The following is a 24913-nucleotide window of genomic DNA, read 5'->3' as shown; positions in this document are numbered from 1 at the left end:
CCTGGAACTTGCTATTTAGACCAGGCTTGCCTCAAACCCACAGAGATCCCGTGTCTGCCTCCCAAATGCTGGCACTAGAGACATGCACCCTCACTCCCAGCCCTCACATACTATGTTTGTCTCTGTTTCAGTAAAATTCTTAACCTGCTGGAGCAAGGGCAAACACATTTTCTCTATTGTGTCTGCATTTTAAGTTAAACATTAGAAAGAAAACTTAAATATTACTTTAGAATAATTTTAGGAGATATTATGAAGATTGATCATTTTCAACACTGCCAATATTTACTACTGGATTTTTTAATACATTAATTACTTAATTGACCAACCAAGCTATAAGTTACCTCTCGGTCTTGAGGCTTTTTTTTTTTTAATCTAAATCTTTGAGTTTACTATTGCCATTGTAAACAAGTTACCATATGTTGAATTGCCTAAATGGCACAAATTTGTTATCTTACAATTAGTCGGGTATGAGACTCAAGCCAAGGTATTAACAGAGCTGCTTGCTTTTCTGGAAGCCCTAGGGAAGGCAGCACATTTCTTTCAGCTTCTACAGGCTTCTGGGTCCTTCCTTCATTTCCAAAGCCAGTAGCAGCAAGCCTTGTTTACACTGCGGCTCTGACCCTCTTTCATGGTCCCTCTTCCCTCCAACTGATGTCAGCTGGCCCAGGTTCTCTGAGGGGATTCCAGCATAATCTCGCCATGTCCAGTCCCTTAACCTTAATTACATCTGTAAAATCCCCTTTGTAACATAATATATTCACAGATTTCCTTGGATTAGGTCACACATCTTTTAGGGAAGCAATTATTCTGCCCGCCACACTGTAATTACCAATCCTTCTGTGGTCTGATAAGAACATCTAGGATCATGACAGCATTCAAGACGTGTCTCCAAAGCGCAGATTGCTAGAAAGAAGAAACCTCACAATAAGAAATAAAATATAGTCCTCTCCATTGAAGACCAGCAGGACTGGTTATGTTGGTTTAGACATGCAAGCTCAGCCCTTGTTTGGCAGAGAGAGGAGGACCCAGCCTGTGATGCGTAGTGAGTATATATGTGTGTGTGTGTATGTGTGTGTGTGTGTGTGTGTGTGTGTGTGTGTATACCAAAGCCAAACAAGAACAACAACAACAACAAAAAACCACCCAAACAAACAAACAAAACAAAAACCAAGGAGACAAGAAGAAAGCAAGCCACAGAAAGAGAACTGTCATTAGCTTCAATGTGCCAGGACAGTGAGATTTATCTTAACTTTCTCACAGATCCTTTCCAATAAGTCTCCAATTATACCCAAGAACAGTGAGATTCTGAGCAGCTAAACACTCTGTGCAAAGTCACATAGCTGATCATCTGGACTCCCGGCTACACCTGGCAGGTTCTTAACGCCGCAGTTTCCCCTTTGCACCAGACTCTGCAATTTAGCCCACATACATGAACATGGCTGGACAACGTGTTCCCTCAGGGACTTAGGTAGAACTTTCTTTGACTTTTAAAAAAAATTATTAATTTATTACTATGTATATACAGTGCTCTGCTTGTTAACTGTCCTTGGACTCACTTTGCAGACCAGGCTGGCCTTGAACTCAGTCATCTGCCTGTCTCTGCCTCCCTGAGTTCTAGGACTAAAGATGTGCGCCATCATGTCCAACTTACTTAATTTTTTAAAAATAAGACCTCATGGGGGCTGGAGAGATGGCTCAGGGGTTAAGAGCACTGTCTGCTCTTCCAAAGGTCCTGAGTTCAATTCCCAGTCAACCACATGGTGGCTCACAACCATCTATCTATAATGAGGTCTGGTGCCCGCTTCTGTCATGCAGGCACACATGTAAACAGAATACTGTACACACAATAAATAAATAAATATTTAAAAAAATAAGACCTCATTATGTTTTTCAAGTTGGTCTTGAACTCCTTGACTCAATCGATCCTGCTGCCTCAACCTCCCAAGTAATGTGGGCTACATCTTCGACCACACCCAGATAGCTCTTTAAACATCTACCTGTCATTAATAAAATATATATATATATATTCCCAGGACAGAATGATGGTTCTGTTTCCCCCGCTGTGTTATCTAGCCACTGCTAGCACTCCCATTTTTGTTTTTTTTTTCTAGAAAAAAGACCATAGATCATTCTGCCTGCCATTTTGTTAACTAGGAAGGCCGTGGGTCCGAAGGCTGCCTAGGAGACTCCCTGATCTATCCCTAATCTCTTTCTAATCTCTAATTATCATGCTCTACTTTCTCTCCCCCTCCCTCCTTCCCTCTTGCCTCGCCTCTCTTCCTCCTTTCATCTCTCCTTCTCTTTCTCGGAGCGCGTGCACACTCACGAAGTGTATATATGTGTGTATAGAGGCTAGCAGGCAACCTTGAGTGCCATTCCTCAGGAGACATCTACCTTACTTTTTGAGACAGCTTCCTGCTGGGTTCTGGGGCTTGCCAAGTCCACTAGGCTGGCAGCAACAGTGAGCCTCAAGAATCCACCTGTCTCTGCGTCCCCAGCAAGAGCCACCACACTCGTCTTTTTATGTTGCTTCTTAGGAGCCAATCCAGGCCTTTACGCATGCGTGGCAAGTATTTTACCAACTCAGTTGACTCAGCTATCTCATATACACAGGGGACCTCGGAAAAGTCTCACTGCACAGCCTTGGTTGGCTTGGAACTCACCATGTAGACCAGGCTGGCCTTGAATTCCCAGAGATCTGACTGCTTCCGCTTCCAAGTGCTGAGGTTAAAGGTGTATATGGCCAAGTTACTTTCCCCCTACTCCCCCACAGCTCTCCTAGCCCTCCCTTTGTAAAATTAGTGACACTCAAATCTGGATTGAGAAAGCCAGCGGGAAAGGGTCACCCTCATTCCCCAGCATGATGTGTATGCACCGGGCGACAGGCACAGTGGCCTTGGAAGCCAAGAGAGGGCACTGCTTCTGTGTTTAGAGCCCTCGTCATCTGCTGGGTCTGGCTATCTCTCCCCACCCCCCTTCTCTGGCCCTGCCTTTCCTTCTGTGTTTCCTGCGATGCTCTCCAAGTTTGACTATTTGATCAGCGGCCCTCCTCCCTGCAGGCTATTTGTATGTACTTTGGTCATTCTGCCTTGCTCTGCCTGCTGGTATTTATTTGCCCTTGATTTCTGTTGATGACAGTGCCTCTAGTAAACTGCTGCTCAACCCCTTGTGTTTCTTGGTGGGGTCTCGTTCTCCCAACCTGCTCCCCGCTTCAGCATAACTACCATTTACTTGTAGAGTTCCCTGTAGGGAGACCCAACATGGGCCACTAGAGACAAATCCATTTATTGACATCAACAATTACCTAGGAGAATGACTAGGAATTCTTATTATATTTCATTCGTGTTCATCGTGTTTGTGTGTGTGTGTGTGTGTGTGTGTGTGTGTGCATATGCATGGTGGGAAGTTGTGTGCGTGCCATGGCACCTGTTGAGGGCAGTGGACAGCTTGGCAGCAGTGGGTTTCTCTTCTTCCACCATGTGGGTCCCAGGGAGCAAGCGCAGGTCATCTGGCTTGGCAGCAAGCGCCTTTATTTACTGAGCCATCTCCCTGGCCCTAGGAGTATAGCTTTTTTTTCCCCCTTGGTTCTTTCCATTTCTTAGTATTTGTGGTGTGATGCGATTGTGCTGCCTAATTTATATTCTTGAATCGCATTCTCCTGCACCTCAGAATGTGTTCTTTGCAGAGTTTATTTATGCTTCTCTTGGCTGACAACTCATAGAGAGATTCGTTTTCAAATGTCTGAGCAAATCTGTTTACTTTTTCAGATCAGCCGACACTGTCCAGTAACTAGGAGGGCGGGCATAATGACCAGGCTCACAGCAGCGTTTCATCTTAGCCCCCAGCTTTGATTAAGTGGCCCATAAAAGCCACATGTCATAACTTACATACCATTTCATCTTTCCCCAACATCTTTCCACGTCTGCATCTCAGTCTTATAGATCAGGAAACCAAGGCCTAAAAAGAGTAAGTGAGTTGCCAATCCTCCTAAGTCCTCCTTAAAGCCAGGATTCTTTCCTTTTTTTTTTTTTTTCAAGACAGGGTTTCTCTGTGTAGCCCTGGCTGTCCTGGACTCACTCTGAAGACCAGGCTGGCCTTGAACTCAGAGGTCCTCCTGCCTCTGGCTCCCGAGTGCTGGGGCTGAAGGTGTGTGCCAACACCACCAGGCTAGAGCCAGGATCTTAAAGTCACTTGTACTAGTTTCCAAAACTAGGCTTCCACTTTCCTTCATTGCTCCTGGCGGTACAGATCTCAGCTTACAAGATGGAGAAACAATATCAAATCTCAAACTGCCAGGCAAACAGCACGGAGTGCAGATATGAAGAGAATTTTGCTTATGCTCTTCTGATGGGATAAAACCGGATCACGATGGCTAAGTAGGGTAGCCTCCTAGAGGGACCAGGCTTACGGCATCCTCACTGTCCTGGAGGGCTGCCAAGACACAGACCCAGTCCAGATGGATGAACAAGGGGACGGAGGAGTAAGTGGCAGCAAAGGCAAAGAAGGGGCCATAGTGGGAGCGACCCCCAGTGTGGAGGACAACACTAGCCGTCCTCCCCTTGAGAGTCACAAGCCAACTCACATGTTTTTTTGCCAAATGCGGTAAGAGCCGAAAGAGAACAGAGCAGGGAGAGAGTGTCAGAGACTGAGTACGGGGCCTCCAGGAGCACAGAAAGGATCATGATCTATTCTGACATACTTGCCTTTTCAGGTGCTGTCACTCAGTTGATGCAGGACCCCTACACTTGGTCGTCTACTGGAGAGGCATGGAGCTGAGCTGTAAAGGGTTGGGGCAGGATTTTGTAGGCTACAGGATAGAACTTCTCACCTAAGACAATGGTGGGTGCCCAAGTCATAGGAACTGGAAGGACTTCTAGGAGCCAAAATCCCAGAAGCTAGAAGGGGCGTTTGGAGTTGGGATGTGAGGGAGGATGTCACTGAAACAATGCATGAAAATAACCGAGTAGCAGAAAAAACACGTACTTTTGGTTTTTCAAGACAGGGCTTCTCTGTGTAACTTTGGCTGTTTTGAAACTCAGATTGTTGACCAGACTGGCCTTGAACTCTGAAGTCGGCCTGCCTCTGCCTCCCGAGTGCTGGGATTAAAGGTGTTACCTCCCCACCCCCCTTTGGCTTGGCCCTTTGCCAGTTCTCTCCTGATTTATGGAAGCTAAAACATGTTCAATATTATAGGATCTATAGAAATCCCGTGACTTCTAATTCCCGTGCCTTATTTTCTATCCAGTCACTAGCCTTGTCCTCAGGGTGTCTATTGGCACCCTGCTGCTACTCAGTGCTGTTCAGCCGCTTACTCACTCAGCAACACCGACACCGTGTCTGGTCCCCGACCCCTCTCGGTTTGGGCAGGCAATTTGCTAAAGCTAATCTTCCTGATCGTCTAGTCCAGATTCAACCCTTGACTAGATTCTGCTACTCAACAGTTCTCATCCTGCTAACCGGTTACTCATCCTAGGGTACCCTGAATCCTTCTCAGAGGCAAGCCCAGGGTGGCGTCCTTTTGATGCCACCTGGGAACCAAGAGGCAGAGACCTGTGCTGTGTGAGCCCTGAACCACATCCGCCAGTCAGTCATGTCTTCCCAACACTGTACTTTCTACCCTTGAGCAGGGCAGGAAATGATCGTAGCATACGACTCAGGACTGGTTGCCTAGGTTTCTCCAAATAACAAGTGGGAACACAAGAAAATACATGTATTTTTTTGGTACACTCAACTTGAACGTCCTCTACTCCAGTTTTAGGAGAAAGCAAGTAAGGTTTTTCTTTCTGTCTTCTGCTTTTTCCTGTATGCCAAGCATACCAACCACAGCTCCACAGCGGGGAGAATCTTTCCGAAGTGATCACACTTGTTCAGTCAGCCCCCAGATCAAGAAAGAGAACGCCACAAGCACACGTCCTTCCGGGCCCCGACCTGGCTACTCCTCCCCAGATAATAACCGCCTTCCCGACTCCTAACAATTCCTTTTTGCCTGGTTTATTATGACATGTGTAAGCTTCGGCCATGTTGTGCGCAGGCATACTTTCTCACCCCCTTGTTGTATATTTCATTGTCTGAATACATTACTCTTTATCCTTTCTACTGCTTTTGGACGTTTGGGCTGTTTCTAGTTTTTAGCTAGTTTTATGCTAGCTCTTGCTGTGAACGCTCTTGTGCGTGTCTTTTGATGAGCATATGTGTGCATTTTAGTTGGGTCTGAATCTTGGAGTAGAATTCTTGGGTAAAAAGTATATGCAATATGTTCAGTTTTAGTAGCTACTGCCAAGTGGTTTTCCAAAGTTGTAACCGAGAAGCTTTTTTTTTTTTTTTTTTTTTGAGACAGTGTCTCATGTAGCCTAGGTTAGCCTCAGGTTTCCTGCATAGGTTAAGGCTGGTTCTGGAATCCGGATCCGCCCTAAATTCTTCATCTTCCTGACTCTGCCTCCAAAGAGCTAGGATTTACAGGCATGCAGCACCATGCCTGGCCTTTTCTTTGTTGTTGGTTGCTTGCTTTATTTATTTATTTATTTATTTATTTATTTATTTATTTATTTTTAGAATGAGTGGCATAGGGCATCATGGCGTTGAACTTCATAAGCAGATGCCCTTGAACTCCTTATCCTGCCTCTCCCCCAAGTGCTGGGACTCCGGGTGTGAGCCACCTAAACGGCTAGAGATTGTGCACAACCAAGAAGGAAAGGGGTACAGAAGCAGGCAGGGGCCGGAATGGGGCCAGTGGTGTCTACCAGTCAACAGAGTGTAAAAGGAATCCTTTGGCATCAGTTAAACTCATGGGCTACTCTTCCAGAGAACAGGACTTCAGTTTGCAGCCCCCACATGGTGGCTCACAACAGTCTTAAACTCCAGTCTCAGGGGATCCTATGTCTTCTTCTGGCTTCCACTGACATTAGACATGCACATGGCACATAGTCATACATGTAGACAAAACATCTATACACATGAAAATAGACAAATAAGGTTGTGGGGGGGATTTTTTGTTTTGTTTTGTTTTGAGACAGTGTTTCTCTGTATAGCCTTGGCTGTCCTGGACTTGCTCTGTAGACCAGGCTGGCCTCAAACGCACAGAGATCAGCCTGTGTCTGCCTCCTGAGTGCTGGGATTAAAAGGGTGTGCCACCATGCCCGGCTAAATAAGGTTTTTAAAGGGTAGTCCTTCCCTCCACTCGGCCATTGTGATTGAGAGTTGCCTGTGGTTTTGTTTGCTTCATTTGGGTTTCGCTATGTAGCTTGTGCTGATCTTTAATTGACAATCTTCCTGTCCCCTTAGTCTCCCAAATGCTGGGATTTTAGGTGTGTGCCATCATTTCCGGCTTTGCCACTTTTTTTTCAAGATAATTTCTTCCCAATGCACAGGGCTGGGACAGTACATGCTACCCTAATGGAATTCTGAAATTCAAGAACTTAGGACTTAGCTTGGCGGTGGCGGCACACCTCTTTGCTCCTTGTGCTCTGGGAGGCAGAGACAGGAAGATCTCTGTGAGTTCGAGGCCAGCCTGGTCTGCAAAGCTAGTCCAGGACAGCCAAGGCTACACAGAGAGACCCTGTTTCGAAAAACAGACAGACGAACAAACAAGAAAAAAAGAACTTAGGACTGAGGATGAGCGTCTTGGCAAAGTGAAAATGAGATACCAAGTCAGAGGAGTGTGTGCACAGAAAGCTGGTCAAGACAAAAAAAAGCTAAAAGGAAATACAATAGAGAGAGATACATGTAGCAAGTTAGCTTAAAGGGCTTTAATTCATGGAGAGGGAGAAATGCAGGCCCATCAGCGCCGCCGCCCCCCACCTTGTGATCAGACTGGAAACAGGTCTGTGGTTCACGGCTGGACTTTATGCACCAGCCTGGGGTAGGATGGCAATGGTCAGCCAACTTAAAAAAAAAAAAAAGAAAGAAAGAAAGAATGAAACAAAACAAAACAAAACAAAATAATCTCATCCTACTGACACCCAATGCTGAGTAAGCCTTGTCTGGAAACTTCCTTTAAGCGTAATTGCAAACTTCTGGGAACTCGAATGGAGAATATGGGGGTGGAACAGACAGAGTTTTCTGTCAAAGATCTGATGTTTGTGCAACACACGTTTCTCCAGGCAACTCTTGATTTGGCGGTACAGTTGGAAAACAGTGACAGCAGCAGCTCACACACCCCACCCCCACCGCCCTCCCCAACATGATGCTAGGGCCACCCTGGGTCCCTTTTGTATCTCCCAGGCATTGTGGGGATGGAGGGGGGGCTCTCGTGCACTTCTGAGAAGCTATTTGCCGACTCACTCCATCAACCACTTCTCTGCTGAGGTGGGGGGACGGCTTCCTCCCCACTGTTCCATAGTCTAGCCACAAGAAAGACTGACTTCGGGCGCCCTGTTTCCTCGGGTGCCTCTAACGGCCCAGAGCTCTCATTCAACTTTGTTTTTCACTTAAACCAAAAAAACAACCGAGGTGACATCACCTCATAAACGCGCCACGCTAGGAAATCATCTCTCCTTACTTTTGACAGGTAACTCCCTCACCCCATCCCTATAATAGTAAATAAACACTGTGTGGCCTCGAACAAGTTACTCAGCATCTAGGTTCACCTTTTTTTTTTTTTTTATGAGTAATACGGGAAGAAAACTATGAACCTTTCACATATAGCGCTTTGTTTTCTGTGTCACTGACTCCTCTCTTTCTCCCTCAGACTTTGGTGAGGCTAGGGAGTGAGGCTGGGTAGTGAGGGAGAGGGCAGAGAGCGGTGGCAGGAAAGGGGATGCCTGGGGATGCCTGCAGCTTAAAGTAGAATTCTTGTATCCTTGATCTGATATTGTCTAATACAATTCCAAACCAACCAGAATCTTTTTTATTGCCAACATTAGATCACTTGATTGTGTAGCTCTGCTTAGGGAGAACCACTCTGAAACTTAGTGGCTTAAATTTAATTTTGATCTCTCATGGTTATATGGCTTGAGCGCTGGGTGTTCTGCTGGGCAGTCCTACGGGTCTCAGTTGAGTCAGATGGTTTCATTCATGTTTGGACTCCTTGTTAGGGATGTCTGGAAAACCAGGCAAAGCTGGGATGCTGCCAAGGCTAGACCTCGTCCTATCTTTTTAGCCCCAGGCGTCCCCCTCTCTCTGCACTTGAACTCAAATGATGGTTCAGAACTTCGAAGAACATAAAAGTAGGAGCTGCCAGGCCTTCCTAGGCCTTAGTCCTTGAACAGGCACGGTATCTCTGTAGCTGACGTGTAGTTTTCACTGAGCATGTACCTAATTATATAGCCGAGGCTGTCCTTGAACTTGTGATCCTTCTCCGCCTCCCCGGCACTGAAACTACAGGCACATGTGGCACCATATGTTGCATGATCTATTTCTTTAAAAAGTAGCCCTGATTCAGAGCAAGGGGACCCCTTATGTGGCAAAGGGTGCGGTCCTTGAGGGTGGAGTGAGGTTGGGGGCACTAACGTAATGGACTTCCAGAAGACATCTTAGGTTCCATTTTATGTTTATTTGCTATGTTTAGTAAATGTATGCCAGAATTTATCTGCCTCTCATCTCAGGATGTTTTTCCTATATAAGGAAGCATCTTTATAAGGCACTGTATAAGAGAAGGGGTGAGTATCTTAGCCCACAGGACAAGTCACACTCAACACACCAGTTTGCAACTTTTAAAAAATATTGTTCAGGACAGGGTTTCTCTGTGTATCCCTGGCTGCCCTGGACTCACTTTGTAGACCAGGCTGGCCTTGAACTCACAGCGATCTGACTGCCTCTGCCTCCCAAATGCTGAGATTAAAGGCATGTGCCACCGTGCCCGGCTACAAATAATTTTTAAATTAGAAATCATTTATTTGGAGGTGGGCACATATTGCAGCCGTGCATGTGAAGGTCAGATAACAACTTGCTGCTGTTGATTCTCTCCTGTTTGGGTCCCTGAGACCAAAGTCAAGTCATCAGATTCAGTGGCCAGCTCTTTTAGCTGCTGACCCATCCCATCAGCCGGTCTCTTCATTTTCATCTCCACTGCTCTGTGTCCACGCGTCCATGCACGGACACAAAGCACACTCTTGTCATTTTTTTGTACCTTCACGAGATTCCATCTTATTAGTATAGTCCCTGGCCCATCCTCAGTCATCATTTCGAGCTCCACAGAGAAAGAAAGCAATCCAATGCTAACGTGTACTAACTGTCCTTAAAAATGCAAACTTTTTTTTTTCAGTACTAAGTGCCTTGTGCATAGTATTATCGCAGCAACAGAAATCAACTAATACAGTGTATGTTTGGGGGGCACCGTGTGTGTGTGTGTGTGTGTGTGTGTGTGTGTGTGTGTGTGTGTGTGTGTGTGTGTGTGGTGTGTGTGTAAAAGGATAGTCTTTGAGAGTCAGCTCTCTCCTTCTGCCTGGTCAAGCCAGGGTCTCTCTTACTATTTCGACTAGACTGTGTACTCCAGGCTAGTTGGACTGTCAGCCTTGGGTGATTCTCGGGTGATCCTCTTGATGGAGGATTACTGGAATTTCAGGTGCTCACCACCACCTCAAGCTTTTTTTATGTGGATCTTGCAATTGAACTCAGGTCATTGGGCTTTGGCACTACCTTGTTTCATTTTGTGTTGCTGTGATACAACATTCTGGCAATAGCAACTTAGACGCAGAAAGGTCTTAGTTCACAGCTCCAGGTTATAGTCTGTCACCTTCAAACTTAACCCCATTCTTGCTCAAGACACAGGGAGAATGTAGCCCAGATTCTTGGGAAAAAAAAAAATCACAGGAATGCCTTTAATCCCAATGCTTGGGGCTAGATAGAGGCAGGCAGATTTCTATTAGTCTGAGCCCAGACTCGCTTACATAGTGAGTTCCAGACCAGCCAAGAATACATGATGAGACCTTGACTTTAAAAAAAAAAAAATATATATATATATATGTGTGTGTGTGTGTGTGTGTGTGTGTGTGTGTGTATGTGTGTGTATGTGTATGAATGTGGGCCCTCGTCTAGTTTCCAAAAAAGTCCTTCCTTGTTCCTTGCTAAAATCTCACGAGCCAGACCTCTACTGTTCACATTCTTTCAGCATTACTGTCTTCTAAATTCCCAGTAGAATGACCCACTAAGCTCCACTTCCAGCATGCAATGCAATTTCAAGCCCAGAGTTTCAAACTTTTCTATATTCTGCCCACAAAATAGTTCCAAAGGCTTGAAAGCCATGCAATCAGGTTTCTCAGAATAACTACCTCGCTCCTGGTAACAAACTTTTGTCTTAATTTCATTACCTATTGTTATGACCAAATAGCCTGACAAAATCAGCTTAGGGGAGAAAAGGTTTGTCTTTGTTTATGGTTCCATCTTGCAATCTGTCGTTGAGGAGAAGCCACGGCAGCAGGATGGACAAGCGGAGCTATGAATAGTGAGAAGCCCTTCTCACTTTGATGAGCATAATCAAGATAATCCACCGCCAGGCTCATGGGCCAACCTGATGCAGGCAATCCCTCCCTCTCTTCCCGGGTGATATGGATTATGTCAACTTGACAATTAAAACTAAAGGTCGTACATTGACTGAACCATGTTGCTGGCCCATAAAATGCTTTAAGATAGGACCAGATAATATGATGTCTTAAGTATGGCATACTTGACTTAGCTAGAATTGTATTGTGAGGAGCTTGGTTGAAAGGATCATACTCAACGGGACAGGGAGAAAATGGAAGTCATGATGTGGTTGTGAGCTTCAGAGTTAAGTGGGAGGATACTAAATCAGGGCTCACTTGAGTGACAGATTATGACGGTGTTGGATTCTGATGCTAGGTATGAAGGCTCATTGTAGATTCTGCCATGGCCTCTTTTTTGTTTTTTGTTTGTTTGTTTATTTGTTTGTTTGTTTGTTTTTTGAGTCAGGGTTTCTCTGTGTAGCCTTGGCTGTCCTGGACTCACTTTGTAGACCAGGCTGGCCTCGAACTCACAGTGATCTACCTGCCTCCCAAGTGCTGAGATTACAGGTGTGTGCCACTGCACCCGGCCTGCCATGGTCTCTTTGTGAAAGCTAGATTCCATGGAAGTAAAAAAACAAACAAACAAACAAACAAACAAAAAAACTCCTCAATATAGACCCCTGTGAAGAGAAAATCAGGCCTTCCACCAGCTGTCAGAATCAACCTACATCCATGTGAGTGAACCCCATGGGAAGAGGTTTGGCTAGCCAGAAGTCGGAACGTCAGAAAGCCAAGAAATCATGACCAATGCTATGGCTGAAACTAGGGCTGTTAGACAAAGAAACTATGAGAGATAACGTCCATTGAGTCACACAGTTTTGAGGTAATCTATTTCAGAGTATAGGAAACTAATATGCATGCCAGTTTTCTTTTTCTTTTTTTTTCTTTTCTTTCTTTTTCCCCCTCCTTCCTTTCCTTTCTTTCTCATTTTGTAGCCTAGGCTGATCTAGAACTCACTATGTAGCAATGGCCGGCCTTGACCTTGCAGCAATCTTGCTGCCTTAGCCTGAGTACTGGGATTAAAGGTATATGCCACCATGCCTAGTTTTCCCCTCTCTTCGCTCCCAGGTCCCCCCCCCCACCCCTCTCTAGCTAAAGATTGAACTCAGGATTTCTTGTAAACTAAATATATTCTCTGCCACTGAGCTACACTCCCAGCCTTTTCATGCAATCATTTAAACATTGCTATTATAAAATGTTTGCTATCTTTCTAATTATAAGCTCATTGTTACCCTGAATTGTACTTCTATATTATTATTTTTTTAAATCAACAATTCTGGTCAAAAGAAGTCTTTCATCTTAAAATACTTAAATGTCTTTAAGAATACTGTTTTAGGGTGGTGTATGCCTTTAATCCCAGCATTCAGTGAGGCAGAGACAGCTGGATCGCTGTGAGTTCAAGGCCAGCCTGGTCTACAAAGCAAGTCCAAGACAGCCAAGGCTACACAGGGAAACCCTGTCTCAAAAAACTCGAAATGATGTTTTAGAGGGACATGTAAAAATATTTTATTTTTTCCCCTGAGGGCCTTCCTATTTTAAGAAATTTCTTCTACCACATTGAAAACATAAGCCAAACACACTAAAGGGCTCCTGAAGTTTGGGCATTCTTTCTCCAAACCTGCGGAAGCATGTGAGAAGGTAATAAAAAGCACAATGTTGAGAGCACAATTTCTCTGTCTTGTTAGTTGTTCAAAGTAATCCTGGGTACAGTTAGAAAAGAAAGTGTATTGCTATCATTAAGTAATTTAGGTACGTAATTCTAACTTTTCACCTACCAACGAGCAACCCTCAACGACTACCAAGACGTTAGATCCAGGGTCGCCAAATACACTGCCCTGAATGACTCAGCCTTTACCACTGTTGTTGATTTGCACATATGTATGTGGGCATATATGTGTAAATAAACATATGTATTACTATTTTCCTTCAGTCAACCTAAACTATGATGTTTCTTGTTCATCCTTTTTCATGCTGGCTATGATGTATGTAATAGTAAAACACAAAAACAGAATTGGTGATCAAAAGAGCTGGAAAATGCTGCATGCTCAAGAATCCTCTGGGAGATACATAGTGCTCATTAGCATATTAACAAGGCCCGAGGAGGGGAGCTGCAAAGATGGTTCAGTGGTTAAGAGCGCTGGCTGCTCTTCTGAAAGACCCGAGTTCAATTCCCAGCAACCAGATGGCAGCTCACAGCTGTCTGTAACTTCAGTTCTGCTGGCTCTGACACCCTCATACCAATGCACATAAAGTTAAAAAAAAAAAAGAAAAAAAAAGGGCCTGAGGAGTTCTTCAGTAAAAAGTCTGTTAAGCTCAATAAGACTTACTTGGATTAGTTAGGATCCAGAAGAGAGGGTAGTACCTATGTCAGGGACTTTACTAACACACACACACACACACACACACACACACACACACACACACACACACACTTCTAAATACATTAAAACAAACAAACAAACAAACACCTGGAAACCGCGAAGCATTTGAACGGTAAGTAGTAAAATGACGGGACATCCCAGAGATGCACGGCTTGGGGGGATGCCACTCCCAGGACCGGAAGGAGTACGGGAGGTGGAAGAGGAGGGTGACTCAGAATGCTAAAACCAAAGCTTACAACAGGCGTACACCAGATGTGGACATACTTTGGTTTTGGTTTTGGTTTTGGTAGGAAGAGTCTCAGCCCTAATTGACCCTTGAGATAACTGTAGCCCTCACTGACACAAGAGCGAAATGATGAATACATAATTAATAACTGTACACATTGGGGGTTACTGTGTGACCTTTGGGTATGTGAGTATGTTGTGCAATCTGGCTCTGTCTGATGCAATCTTGTGAGAAGCTCTGATCCAGAACCACCTGCCAATCCAAGTCTTAGTTCCCGGTCCTCAAAAATTAATAATTGTTGTTTGAAACTTTACCAAGTTTCAAAGTATCTTTTTTTTTTTTTTTTTTTGGTTTTTTGAGACAGAGTCTCTCTGTAGCCCTGGCTGTCCTGAACTCACTTTGTAGACCAGGCTGGCCTCAAACTCACAGTGATCCGCCTGCCTCTGCCTCCCGAGTGCTGGGATTAAAGGCATGCGCCACCACGCCCGGCTTTCAAAGTATCTTTTTAGACAGAAAAATATAGCATAGTGATTTTTCTGTTAGTGGCTTTCTGTTGTAGCAAAGTCCTTACGCTCAGATGTGAATTTGGAATTTAGATAACAGTTTTGAGGACAATGTTAAGATAGTAAAAATCCTTTTTTTCTTTTTTCTTTTTTTTCTTTTTAAGCTTTGTGTGAGACAGGGTCTCTTATGGCCTAGGCTGGCCTCATACTTTCTATGTAGCTGAGGCTGGCCTCTGCTGCCTGCCACCTGAGTGCTTGTTTTACAGCTGTGCACCATGGCGACCAGCCATTTTCCAACTTTGGGGGACGGGAATGGGCATAGCCCGTACTGTTACTCTTGGCTCAGTGACTTGGTTATCTCCTTGTTTCACGGGTAGACAGGAACTGTGCTCGAGGAGTTGCACATAAGGAACTGCACCTGAGGGGCCTCAGTTGTTCCTGAACTTAACTTAGACGTTGAGATGCCGGGCTTCAAGCTAATGCTATAATGAGATGCTATTCCTACTGACTTTGGTGGAGGGGTGTGTGTGAGTGCATTGGACATGTGAAGCAGACATGAGTCACTTGGGACCAGAAGGTGGGCCTAGTAGCTAGTCTCCAAGATAGCAGCTAGTTTCTAAGACGGTTTGCATCTAGTTATTTCTGCCTCCTGATAGCCATACCCTTGTGTGGCTCCCTCCTACACGCCACTACAGTTGGTCTGTGTGACCAACAGCTCATTGCAGAAGTGATGGTATGTTCCTTCTGAGATTAGGTTGTGAAGAGACTGTGGCTTCCATATGGAGCTCTCCCATCCCTCCACCGCCACCCCCAAGGTTGAATTAGAAGTAAACTGCATCTGCGTGTAGTCCCAGGAGAAGTCCACCTGGCAGAAAACCGCCAGGCAGGAACTGTTGCTGCCAATGGCTGTAGAGGCGAGCTCGGGAATGAATTCTTTAGCCTTGCTCTGGCTCTAACCAACATCTTGATGACCTCATGAGAGAATACAAGCCAGAACCACCTGGCTATGTCAGCCCCCTCGATATTAACTCTCAGGAACTATGAGAGATAGTAGCATGTTTGTTCTACACTGGGTTGTTTCCGTGTCATTTCTATACAGCAACAAATAACCGACAGTCAGAAGTTCAGGAACTGGCGGGGCGTTGGTGGCGCATGCCTTTAATCCCAGCACTCCAGAGGCAGAGGCAGGTGGATGGCTGTGAGTGCGAGGCCAGCCTAGTTTACAATGTGAGTCCAGGACAGCCAAGGCTACACAGAGAAACCCTGTCTCGTAAAAACACAAAAACAAAAAAAGAAGTTCAGGAGCCAAGACGGCCAAGCAGGCACCACAGAAGGGGCTTCTCTTTTCTTCTTTGGGATAATCTCATGTGGATCGGGCTGGCCTTAAACCAGTTCTGTAGTAGAAGATGACCTTAAATTCCTGATCCTCCTGCCTCTCTATCTTCTAGGTGCCGTGATTACAGGCATGGACCCTCACACAAAGGGGCTTTTCTTTTTTTTCTTTTTCCTTTTTTTTTTTTTTAGTTTTTTCGAGACAGGGTTTCTCTGTGTAGCCTTGGCTGTCCTGGACTCGCTTTGTAGATCAGGCTGGCCTCGAACTCACAGCGATCCGCCTGCCCCTGTCTCCCGAGTGCTGGGATTAAAGGCGCGTGCCACCGGCCTCGCGGCTTTCACAAGGGGGCTTTTCATCTGCTGGGAGATGAATAAAAAGATTTGGCCTTCTTGTGGCCCTTCATCTATCACCCTTGATTCCAAACGAAACCACAAGGAAATTAGTGAGGGAACCTGATACGTGCTGTTTGCAAGGAGCAGTCCGGAACAGAGCAGAGGACGAGGCAGGCGTGAGGAGAAACGGGCAGATTACCAGCACAACCCAGAATCCCCTTCTCCATAAAATTCCCAATAGAGCGCGCCTTCAAACTCCGGCTGGAGATACACTATCTAAATTCCTTCATCCTAAAACACAGGGCATGCCCGAGTCTTATTCATCAGTGAAGAAGGCCTAAGAGAAACATCAAGTTCCCTCATAGCTATTCCTTCCTCAACACCTAGGGTTGATACCCCCCCAACCCCCTTTCTTTAAGCACTGCCATGCTTGATCCTCGGCCATTTAGATCATTTGGAAACACAATTATAGAGCTGTTTACTGTCAGAGACATAATAAGCATTTTAGGAGTCAGGTCTGCTTCTGATTCAGTGTTGTGCATTGCCTCACCATGCCACTTAGAACCCAGTAAATACCAGTGCTTGGTGAGGGAATGAGTGAATGTCGAAACCAGTATGGTAGGCGGGGTGGGTGGTGGTGGCGCTCGCCTTAAATCCCAGCACTCGGGAGGCAGAGGCAGGCAGATCAATGTGAGTTCGAGGCCAGCCTGGTCTACAAAGTGAGTCCAGGACAGCCAAGGCTACACAGAGAGACCTTGTCTTGGAAAACCAAAAAAAAAAAAAAAAAAAAAAAAAAAAAAAAAAAAAGGGTATGGTAGGTTTCTTCCTTTATACTACTATTACCTAAGCTATCATGTAAGTGTGTGGCAAAACCAAGAGGTTGTACAATAAACTTTTCTTGGCTATCGTACCTTTGGAACGTCTTTGAGCTTTTCTTGAGGAACGAGAATAATAAATAATAAAATTGCAAACTAGTTTGTATCTGGGCAGGAATAATTATCCTGTGAGACCAAAGTCCTGCCTGGACCTTTTTTTTTTTTTTTTTTTAAGCTTTGGCCACTCAGGAAAAAAAAAAATGTTACCTCAAGTGAGAAAAGCTGACATGATTTCCTCTACCTCCCCAGGTCCCTTACTGATGGACTGAAGGACAGTGGGAATAAATGGGAAACAGAAAGGGTGTTTGTAGACAAGCTCCTTTAAGTCAGGTCAGGCCTCTCCACTTCCTGCTTGAACTGCCACCATGCCCCCAACCAGTCTCCTGGCATCTTGTTTCTAAAAACAAATCTAAGCTTGTCATACTCATGTTTAGTCTTTCTTTTCTGGAAAAAAAAAAAACAAACTCTTTATGCTTAGGACCTGGGGTTTCTTTTCCAGCCAAACTGTCCAGCCCCTCTTTTTTCTTTTCTTTTCTTTCTTCTGAGAGTTTCCCCTCCCCCACCAGTCTTTTCCTGGCTCAACCCAGCTCATCCTTCAAGATTCAGTTTCAGCTGCCCCTCCAAGAAGTTTCTCAGGAGCCCTTGTGATTGCATTAGGCCCCGTGGCCTTTTCTATGGGCTGCCTTGGGTGCAGGGAAGCTATTTCTAAATCTCACCATTTCAGTCTAGAAAAGTGGGAGAATACAATGCCTCAGAAGCTTGGAGCATCCATACAAGGAACCCCGACTGATGTGTACCGCCTGTCACATATTAGGTGTCAGTGGGAGTGATCACTTAACCTAATATCTTCATCCCTTTGCAGGACCCGGAGGTCAAGTGGGTCAGGTGATTAGCAGGAATAGACCTGGAAGGAAAGACCATGACTTTGTTAATAAAGGTTTGCAAAGTTAATTTCCAAGTAGTGGAGTTAGGAGGAAGACTTGATTTTAAAGTTCCTGTTAAAATGAAACATTTGAACCGACTGGTGGTGGTGCACACCTTTAATCCCAGCACTCAGGAGGCAGAGGCAAGCAGATCACTGTGAGTTCGAGGCCAGCCTGGTCTACAAGGAGAGTCCAGGACAGCCACAGCCAGGGCTACACAGAGAAACCCTATCTCGAAAAAAGAAAAAGAGAGAGAAAAAAAATAACATTAGATAGAAACTTTGAGGCTGAGAGTAGATGTCACATTGTCAAGGAAAGTAGCAATTTGTATTTCACCCATGGAAAGACAATGTTACCTTTTTTTCTGCCATTTGTGGATTTACTTTGGTTGTCTGGAACCTCTGTATATTCAGTGAAGTGAGGACCTGAGCACATTCACTAGCAACAATGCTGTGTAACTTCTTACTCCTCTTTCTATTGAATTAAGAACAACATTAAGCCATTAACATGACCTTAGGAAAAATCAATACTGTCTGTAGGCTGAAGACCACTCGCTCACTCATTCTATGGCTTAATTGGTTCCTTCTTTGCTTTCAGCTTTTGACTCTAAACTTGTATTGCCCAACACAGTCATTGTTAGTCACATTTAGCTGTTGGGCCCTTGAAATGTGGCTAATCTGAATTGAAATGTGCTTTAAGAAAAACAAACACAGATTTTGGAAGGTTTGGCTAAAAGTTAAAAAAGAAAAGAACGGCTATATGAGTATATTTTACATTAACTACATATGAAATGATGTAGTTTCTGATCTATTAGTCAAAGATTTTAATATGTCTAACAAACAATAATTGAACTTTTAGGATTCATTTGGCTTTGTTTCATTTTTTTTGGCTAGCACTGCTCTAGATTTGGCATTGTCCCCTTCTACCCCCAATCACAGGTAGAGGATTAATCCTAAAGCCAGGTTTGTTCTTTTCTATATCAAGTTAGGAGTCTACAAGCCAGAGCCTCCACCGTTTCATACAGGAAGGGAGGCCCTGAATGCCCAGGGTTAAAGAATGGTTTTGAATGGGGAGATCACGGAGTGGATCTGTGTTTCCAAGAGAAGATGGGCAGTGGTTAGTCACAACGCCACCTCTCAAAGTCACCTTGAAATTCCTTTCTGGATTACTGTCAGCTATTATGCTTGAAGTCTCTGAGTCACTGCTGCAGGTCTCATATCTGGTGCCATTTTACATACCTATTTTATAATTGAGGAAATCAACGTTGTGAGGCTAGAAGGAATAGTTTTGACTTCATTTGGTCCAACTGTCCAGATGTCATATCTAGTAACTTTTTCATCTTATTCTTGCATGTACACACACACACACAGTGTGCTATGTAAACTATATAATATAAAATGTGATCTCAACCACATAGATAAAAACATAGGGAAAAACTAGAAGGGTATGAATCAAAATGTAAAAAGGCAATTAATGGTGATGATGTAATGGACTTTTGAGGTAATATAAAGTTTTTTGGTTTGGTCTGTTTTGTTTTGTTGGTTTTTCGAGACAGGATTTCTCTTTGTAGCTTTGGCTGTCCTGGACTCCCTTTGTAGACAAGGCTGGCCTCGAACTCACAGAGATCCGCCTGCTTCTGCCTCCAGAGCGTGGGATTAAAGGTGCGCGCCACCACTGCCTGGCATACAGGGGTTTTTTGTTTTGTTCTGTTTTTGTTTTTTAATCAAAGATGGGGTCTTGTTATGTAGCCCAGGCAACTCTCAAGGTTGCTCACGATTCTCCTGCCTCAGCCTCTTGAGTATATATATATCTCACCACATAGTTTTTTTTTTCTTTTTAAGCAATTGATAAACCTACACATCACTGTTTCCTAATGTTTCTATTTTTGTTTCTCTTTAACTCACACAAAATGTCATCTTAACACAATGTAGGTGGCTCCCAAGATGCTCTCTGAGGATGCTGCTGGCCTCGTTTTCTCCCTTCCTCCCAAGTTTGCACTCCTTTCTCCGTCCTCTACTGTGCCTCTTCCCCAGTCCCTTTCTGCTGTCACCTCTGCCCCACCCCCAGGCCTCTCTCTTCCTTGGTCTCAGAGTTTTTTCCTTCTTGGGATGGCTTTCTTGTCAGTCATCAGATTCTCCTTTCTTTTGGAGAAGATTGACATTCAAATGAAAGTTCAATCAAATGCTACTTCCTACGTGGTGGATTTCAGGCAGATTCTACCTGCCACTGGAGTCCTAAGGTGTATTATGGGTGTGTGTGTGTGTGTGTGTGAGTGTGTCAGAAAAAGGGGGGAGGGGGAGGGAGAGGGGGAGGGAAGCGGAAGGGGACTATGGCGGAAAACTTAAGAAGGATGGATATAGTTTAGGAAGGGTGTGGGAGAGGACATTTTAAGCTGGGAAAGCAACAGAGCAGAGCTCTGAGGCGTCTCTCCAGAAGGGAGAGAGAGTGGAGACGCTTTTGCCTCACTGGGTCTCGGGATCACCGGCTCCTGGTGCCGGCACTCAGTCAGTTATAAAGGATGCCGACCGTAGTTGATTTGAGCTCCTGGATTGAATTAGTCCTGGTTGTATAATTGACTTTGATATGTGGCCTTTGGATCTGAATTGGGTTTAATAAGATTTAACTGCTTCAAAGAGCTTTATAAGAATTCATTTTATCCTTCAAATCTGATTTCAAATGCTGCCTACTTGATGACGCCCCCTCAGCTTCGGTCCTCCTCCTCCGGTGCTCCTCCTGCGTCACGGTTGATGCATACCTTATCCAGGTCATTGCCTTCTACCTTATTCTGTGGGAAACATTTCTTTTACTGCCTCGCCAGAAATCTCGAGGAAAAGGCAGATACTAAAGAAAGTATTTTTTTTTTCCTTTGGTATTTGAGGCAAAGTCTAGCCACTACCCGAGGCTGGTCTTGGATTCTCAGTCTTCCTGTCTCAGCCTCCCAAGTACAATGCTTGCAGACATATGCCACCACTTAGTCGTGATTTTACAAATTAATGGTTAACATTAGTGTGATTAAGGAAACACTGGGACAAGCATTTATGACCAACATTATTTCATCAAGCATTTTAGGGGGAAAAAAACCCTACTTTTATTATCCCTGATTTATGATAAACTAATTTGATTTGAGGTCAAATTTGATCTAAGGTCAATTGGCAAGTGGCAGAACTTTTTCTGCAAGTTCTTGGCTTCAGGGTCTTAATCAGCATAGATGAACAGATAGGTAGATGAAGAACTTCAATTTGTGGCTAAAGAAATAATTCTGAGGGCTGGGCGTGGTGGTGCACGCCTTTAATCCCAGCACTCAGGAGGAAGAGGCAGACAGGTCGCTGTAAGTTTGATGTCAGCCTGGTCTACAAAGTGAGACAGCCAAGGCCACATAGAGAAACTCTGTCTCAACCCCCTCCCCTCTACCCCCCCCCCCAAAAAAAAGATAAATAATTTTGAAGAGCCCACTACTTTGCAGTGATAATTATGACTTAAAATATGATAGCACCTACTTGTTCTTTCTCTCTCTCTCCCTCCCTCCCCCTTCTGCCCCACCCCCACCCCTGTTTCTGCTTTTTCAAGACAGGGTTTCCGCTCTTTGTAGAGCAGGCTGGTCTAGAGCTCTCAGAGATCTGCCTGCCTCTGCCTCCCTGAAGGGCTGGCATCACAGGCTTGTACTAGCACGCCTGGCCTTTTCTCTTCTCTTCTTGGGACTGTTTAGCTTCTGCAGGCGTGGAGCTTGCTCTGCGCACCAGAATGGCTTCACATTCAGAGATCTCCCTGCCTCTGCCTCCTCAGTTCTGGGATCAAAGGCACATGCGTGCCATTCCACCTGATGCCGTTAGCTTTTAAATAGTCTTTTCCCCACCCCTCCTAACTCTCCCTCCCTCTTTCCTTCCTATAATCTTTTTCTGTTGTTGTTTTTTGTTTTGTTTTGTTTTTTTGAAACAGGGTCTCTCTGTGTAGCCTTGGCTGTCCTAGACTCACTTTGTAGACCAGGCTGGCCTCGAACTCACAGCGATCCGCCTGCCTCTGCCTCCCTAGTGCTGGGAATACAGCATGCCCGGCTTAACCTGTAATCCTTTTAAAGCTCTCAAGGAAAAGGTTTTGAACTCTTACACCGAAGAGTAATCCAGAGCTGGGTGATTGTTTGGGAAGGGAAGTAGCATCATATGCAGTTCTTCTTCTTATTCATTTTTGTTAAGTTTTCAAAAATCAAGTACCTACTATGTGCTAGGAACATTTTAAGGTACTGGACAACTGTATAAACAAAGTCCTGATTCTCACGAGTCCTCACTCTGAGTTCCTTACTCTGAGTTACAGATGAGGAAAAGGAGTTACAAAGAGGCAAAAGACTGGCTTGAACCCCGAGTCCTGGACAGCGGGACTTCAAATTTTTTTATTTGTATTTTCTTTGTATTTTTTATTTTATTTTATGTACGTTGGCGTAAGGGTGTCAGACCCCTTGGAACTGGAGATAGAGACAGCTGTCATGTGGGTGCTGGGGACGGAACCCGTGCTCTTAACCACCGAGCTGTCTCTCCAGTCCTCGACAGCAGGACTTTATTCCCAGTTTATTAACCACAAGGCTATATCGTTTCATTTTTATCTCTTTAGTATAACTCTTAAAAAGAGCATTTGAGTCCCAGCGCTTGGGAGGCAGAGGCAGGCAGGCCAATGTGAGTTCGAGGCCAGCCTGGTCTACAAAAGGAGTTTTCCCCCCCCCCCCTTTTTTTTTTTTGCCAACTTTCTCTTCCAAAGAATTCGAACTGATTTCCAAGTAATTCTCGTTGATTTTGAAAGTGAACCTTCCTGTTCTGCACATTTCCCCAGCCAGGAGAAAGCTAGAGCCAAGGCCCGGGTCATCTTAAATCGGGGCATCCAGCAGATGGCGCCATCTTAGTAGCCACCAGCTGGCCGCCCGGTCCCCGGGGCTCGGAAAGCTTCCCTGCCCTCCCTCCCTGCCTTCCCTCTCCCCCCTCCCCACGGAACCCGGGCCCACGTGACCTCACGGCGGCCAATGGGCGAGCAGAGAGGGCGAGCTGGTCCCTGTGGCCGCCATTAAAGCGAAGGGAAAACCCGTGAATTCGGATTAAAGGGGGAAAAACACCGCCCGCTGGGCCCACAAAATGGGGGAGACTACGGCGTCCAGGCGGTGAGGCGGCAGGAGAGCAGACGTTAGGCAGGCTTGGCCCAGGGACAACACGAGGACATCACCGGAGAATGGACTGAGCCCGCAGACGCCGCCACCACCTCCGCCGCTAAGGAGACTCTGGGCTTAAGGACATCGCCGCCGCTGCCGGGCCGGGGGGCCCGGGCTGCCCTGCCGGTCCTCGCCCTTCCCGCCCCTCCGCGGGCGCCCCCGGGCCGGCGAGAACCCTCCGGGGCTTCAGGGCTCGGCCCGCTCGGACTCGGACTATTTGTCGTGTAACTGATTGATTTTTTTTTATTTGTTTTTTGCTTTTTGTTTTTAAATCTTTTTTTTTTTCCCCCTTCTGGTGGAAGGGACACACATCCCTTCCCCTCCTCTCCGGAGAGGGACGCGCGTCCGCGGGCTCCGCAGTCCCGGCGGCCGGCCGGCCGAGCGCGGCGCGGCCCTCCCGCCTGCGGCCTCGGCCCCGGGCGGCTGGGTGCCTCCGGGCGGCGGGGGCCGCGGCGGCGCCGGGGGGCGGCGGGGAGGGCGGGCGGCCCGGCGGCCTCCTCCCCACCGCCCCCCGCCCTCCCCGGTGTCTGTGTTTCTCTCTCTGGTCGGAGGCGGCGGTAATGGCGGATGGTGGGTTGTGGCGCCGGCGGCGGCTGCTGTGAGGGACGATGAGTTCCTCCTTCGTGTCGAACGGGGCCAGCCTGGAAGATTGTCACTGTAACCTCTTCTGCCTGGTGAGTGCGGGGGCCGCGGGCGGTGGGGGAGGGGGCCGTGCCGTGCGCCCTTGGGCCGTGGGGGAGGGGGTCCGGGTCGCATCCAGATGCCGGTGTCCCCCGGGCTAGGCCCCGCCGGAGTCGGCCTCCTACGAGAGGCTCCGCGGCCGGCCCGGGAAGACAGCGTCCGCTCGCCTACCGGCCAGGGCTCTGCTTGCAAGAGTCTCGTCTTTTTTTCGTCTTTCCCCTCCTCCTGTCTTGTTTTGGACTCCTTTTCCCCGTCGTAGTCTTGTCCTTAACTTGGGCTTCTTATCTGGCCGGACGGTAATATTTTCCTCTGTGCTTCTTGCTTAAGCTGTTCCCCGTCCCCTTCCCCGCCCCTTGTATCCAACAGTGGATCCCCCTTTTCACACTTTCGATGGTTGCCACTACTTCGCTGCCTTAATGCTTTTCCCTTCTTAAACAAGACCCCTCGAAACTTATGTATTCGAGCCCTCTTCGTTTTTTATAAGTTAAACAAACACAGGGGTAGTTTCCTTATGGGTGACTTCAGATCTTTGTGTGAAAACAGTGTATGCCACTTCATATGTTTTCTTTTTAAACTTTGAAAACATTTTGCCATTTTGACAATTTCTAGCCATCTTGCTTTTATTAGGACATGTTTTTGTGAGAGTGGAGGGGCTAATGGAGGCGGTACTGTGGTTTCGCACAAAACGTTCTATATTTGTCTGTTTTACTTACGTTTTAAGAATGTTTTGAGCTGGTGGTTCTTTTTATTGAACTGAAAAGTCTTGGGGCCGCTGGAGGTAGGGATGTTCTGGTGTGTAGAACATCCAAATCAGATACCATCCAGTAGTTAAGACTTGTCAGAAGTACCAACTGTTGCAAATATCTAGTCCTGAGTTAGGAAATAGCTGAGCTTTGTCAATGACTCTAAGTTGGAGTGACTTTTTTCGTTTTTCTCCTGTGCTGTGAGAAATATTAAGTCGATCATAGGTACGTGAATTAAGTGGGTGGAGCAGAACTAGTTGGCAAGCGTA

General features: G+C 45.9%; 1 protein-coding gene across 4 annotated transcripts in view; it reads left to right on the top strand.

Moving 5' to 3' along the window:
• Positions 1-23689: 23689 nt before the first annotated feature.
• MED13 (mediator complex subunit 13) overlaps positions 23690-24913 on the top strand; it is a 94960-nt gene continuing 93736 nt past the window's right edge. For 3 of the 4 annotated variants that reach the window (XR_014783521.1, XM_084803236.1, XM_084803235.1), the window contains exon 1: positions 23690-23894. Coding sequence is in view for 2 of the 4 variants with exons in the window: in XM_084803236.1 (XP_084659362.1) it covers positions 23829-23894 (66 nt within the window). In the remaining 2 variants the exon portion in view is untranslated. Of the gene's footprint in view, positions 23895-24848; positions 24870-24913 lie in introns of those variants that run through there. The other variant, XM_084803237.1, reaches the window with a different exon arrangement.

This window comes from Acomys minous (genome assembly GCF_964271855.1).
Source record: "Acomys minous genome assembly, chromosome: 12".
Classification (NCBI taxonomy): Eukaryota; Metazoa; Chordata; class Mammalia; order Rodentia; family Muridae; genus Acomys; species Acomys minous.
Note: the sequence above shows the minus strand (reverse complement) of the source record. Positions and strands in the feature narration are given on the sequence as shown.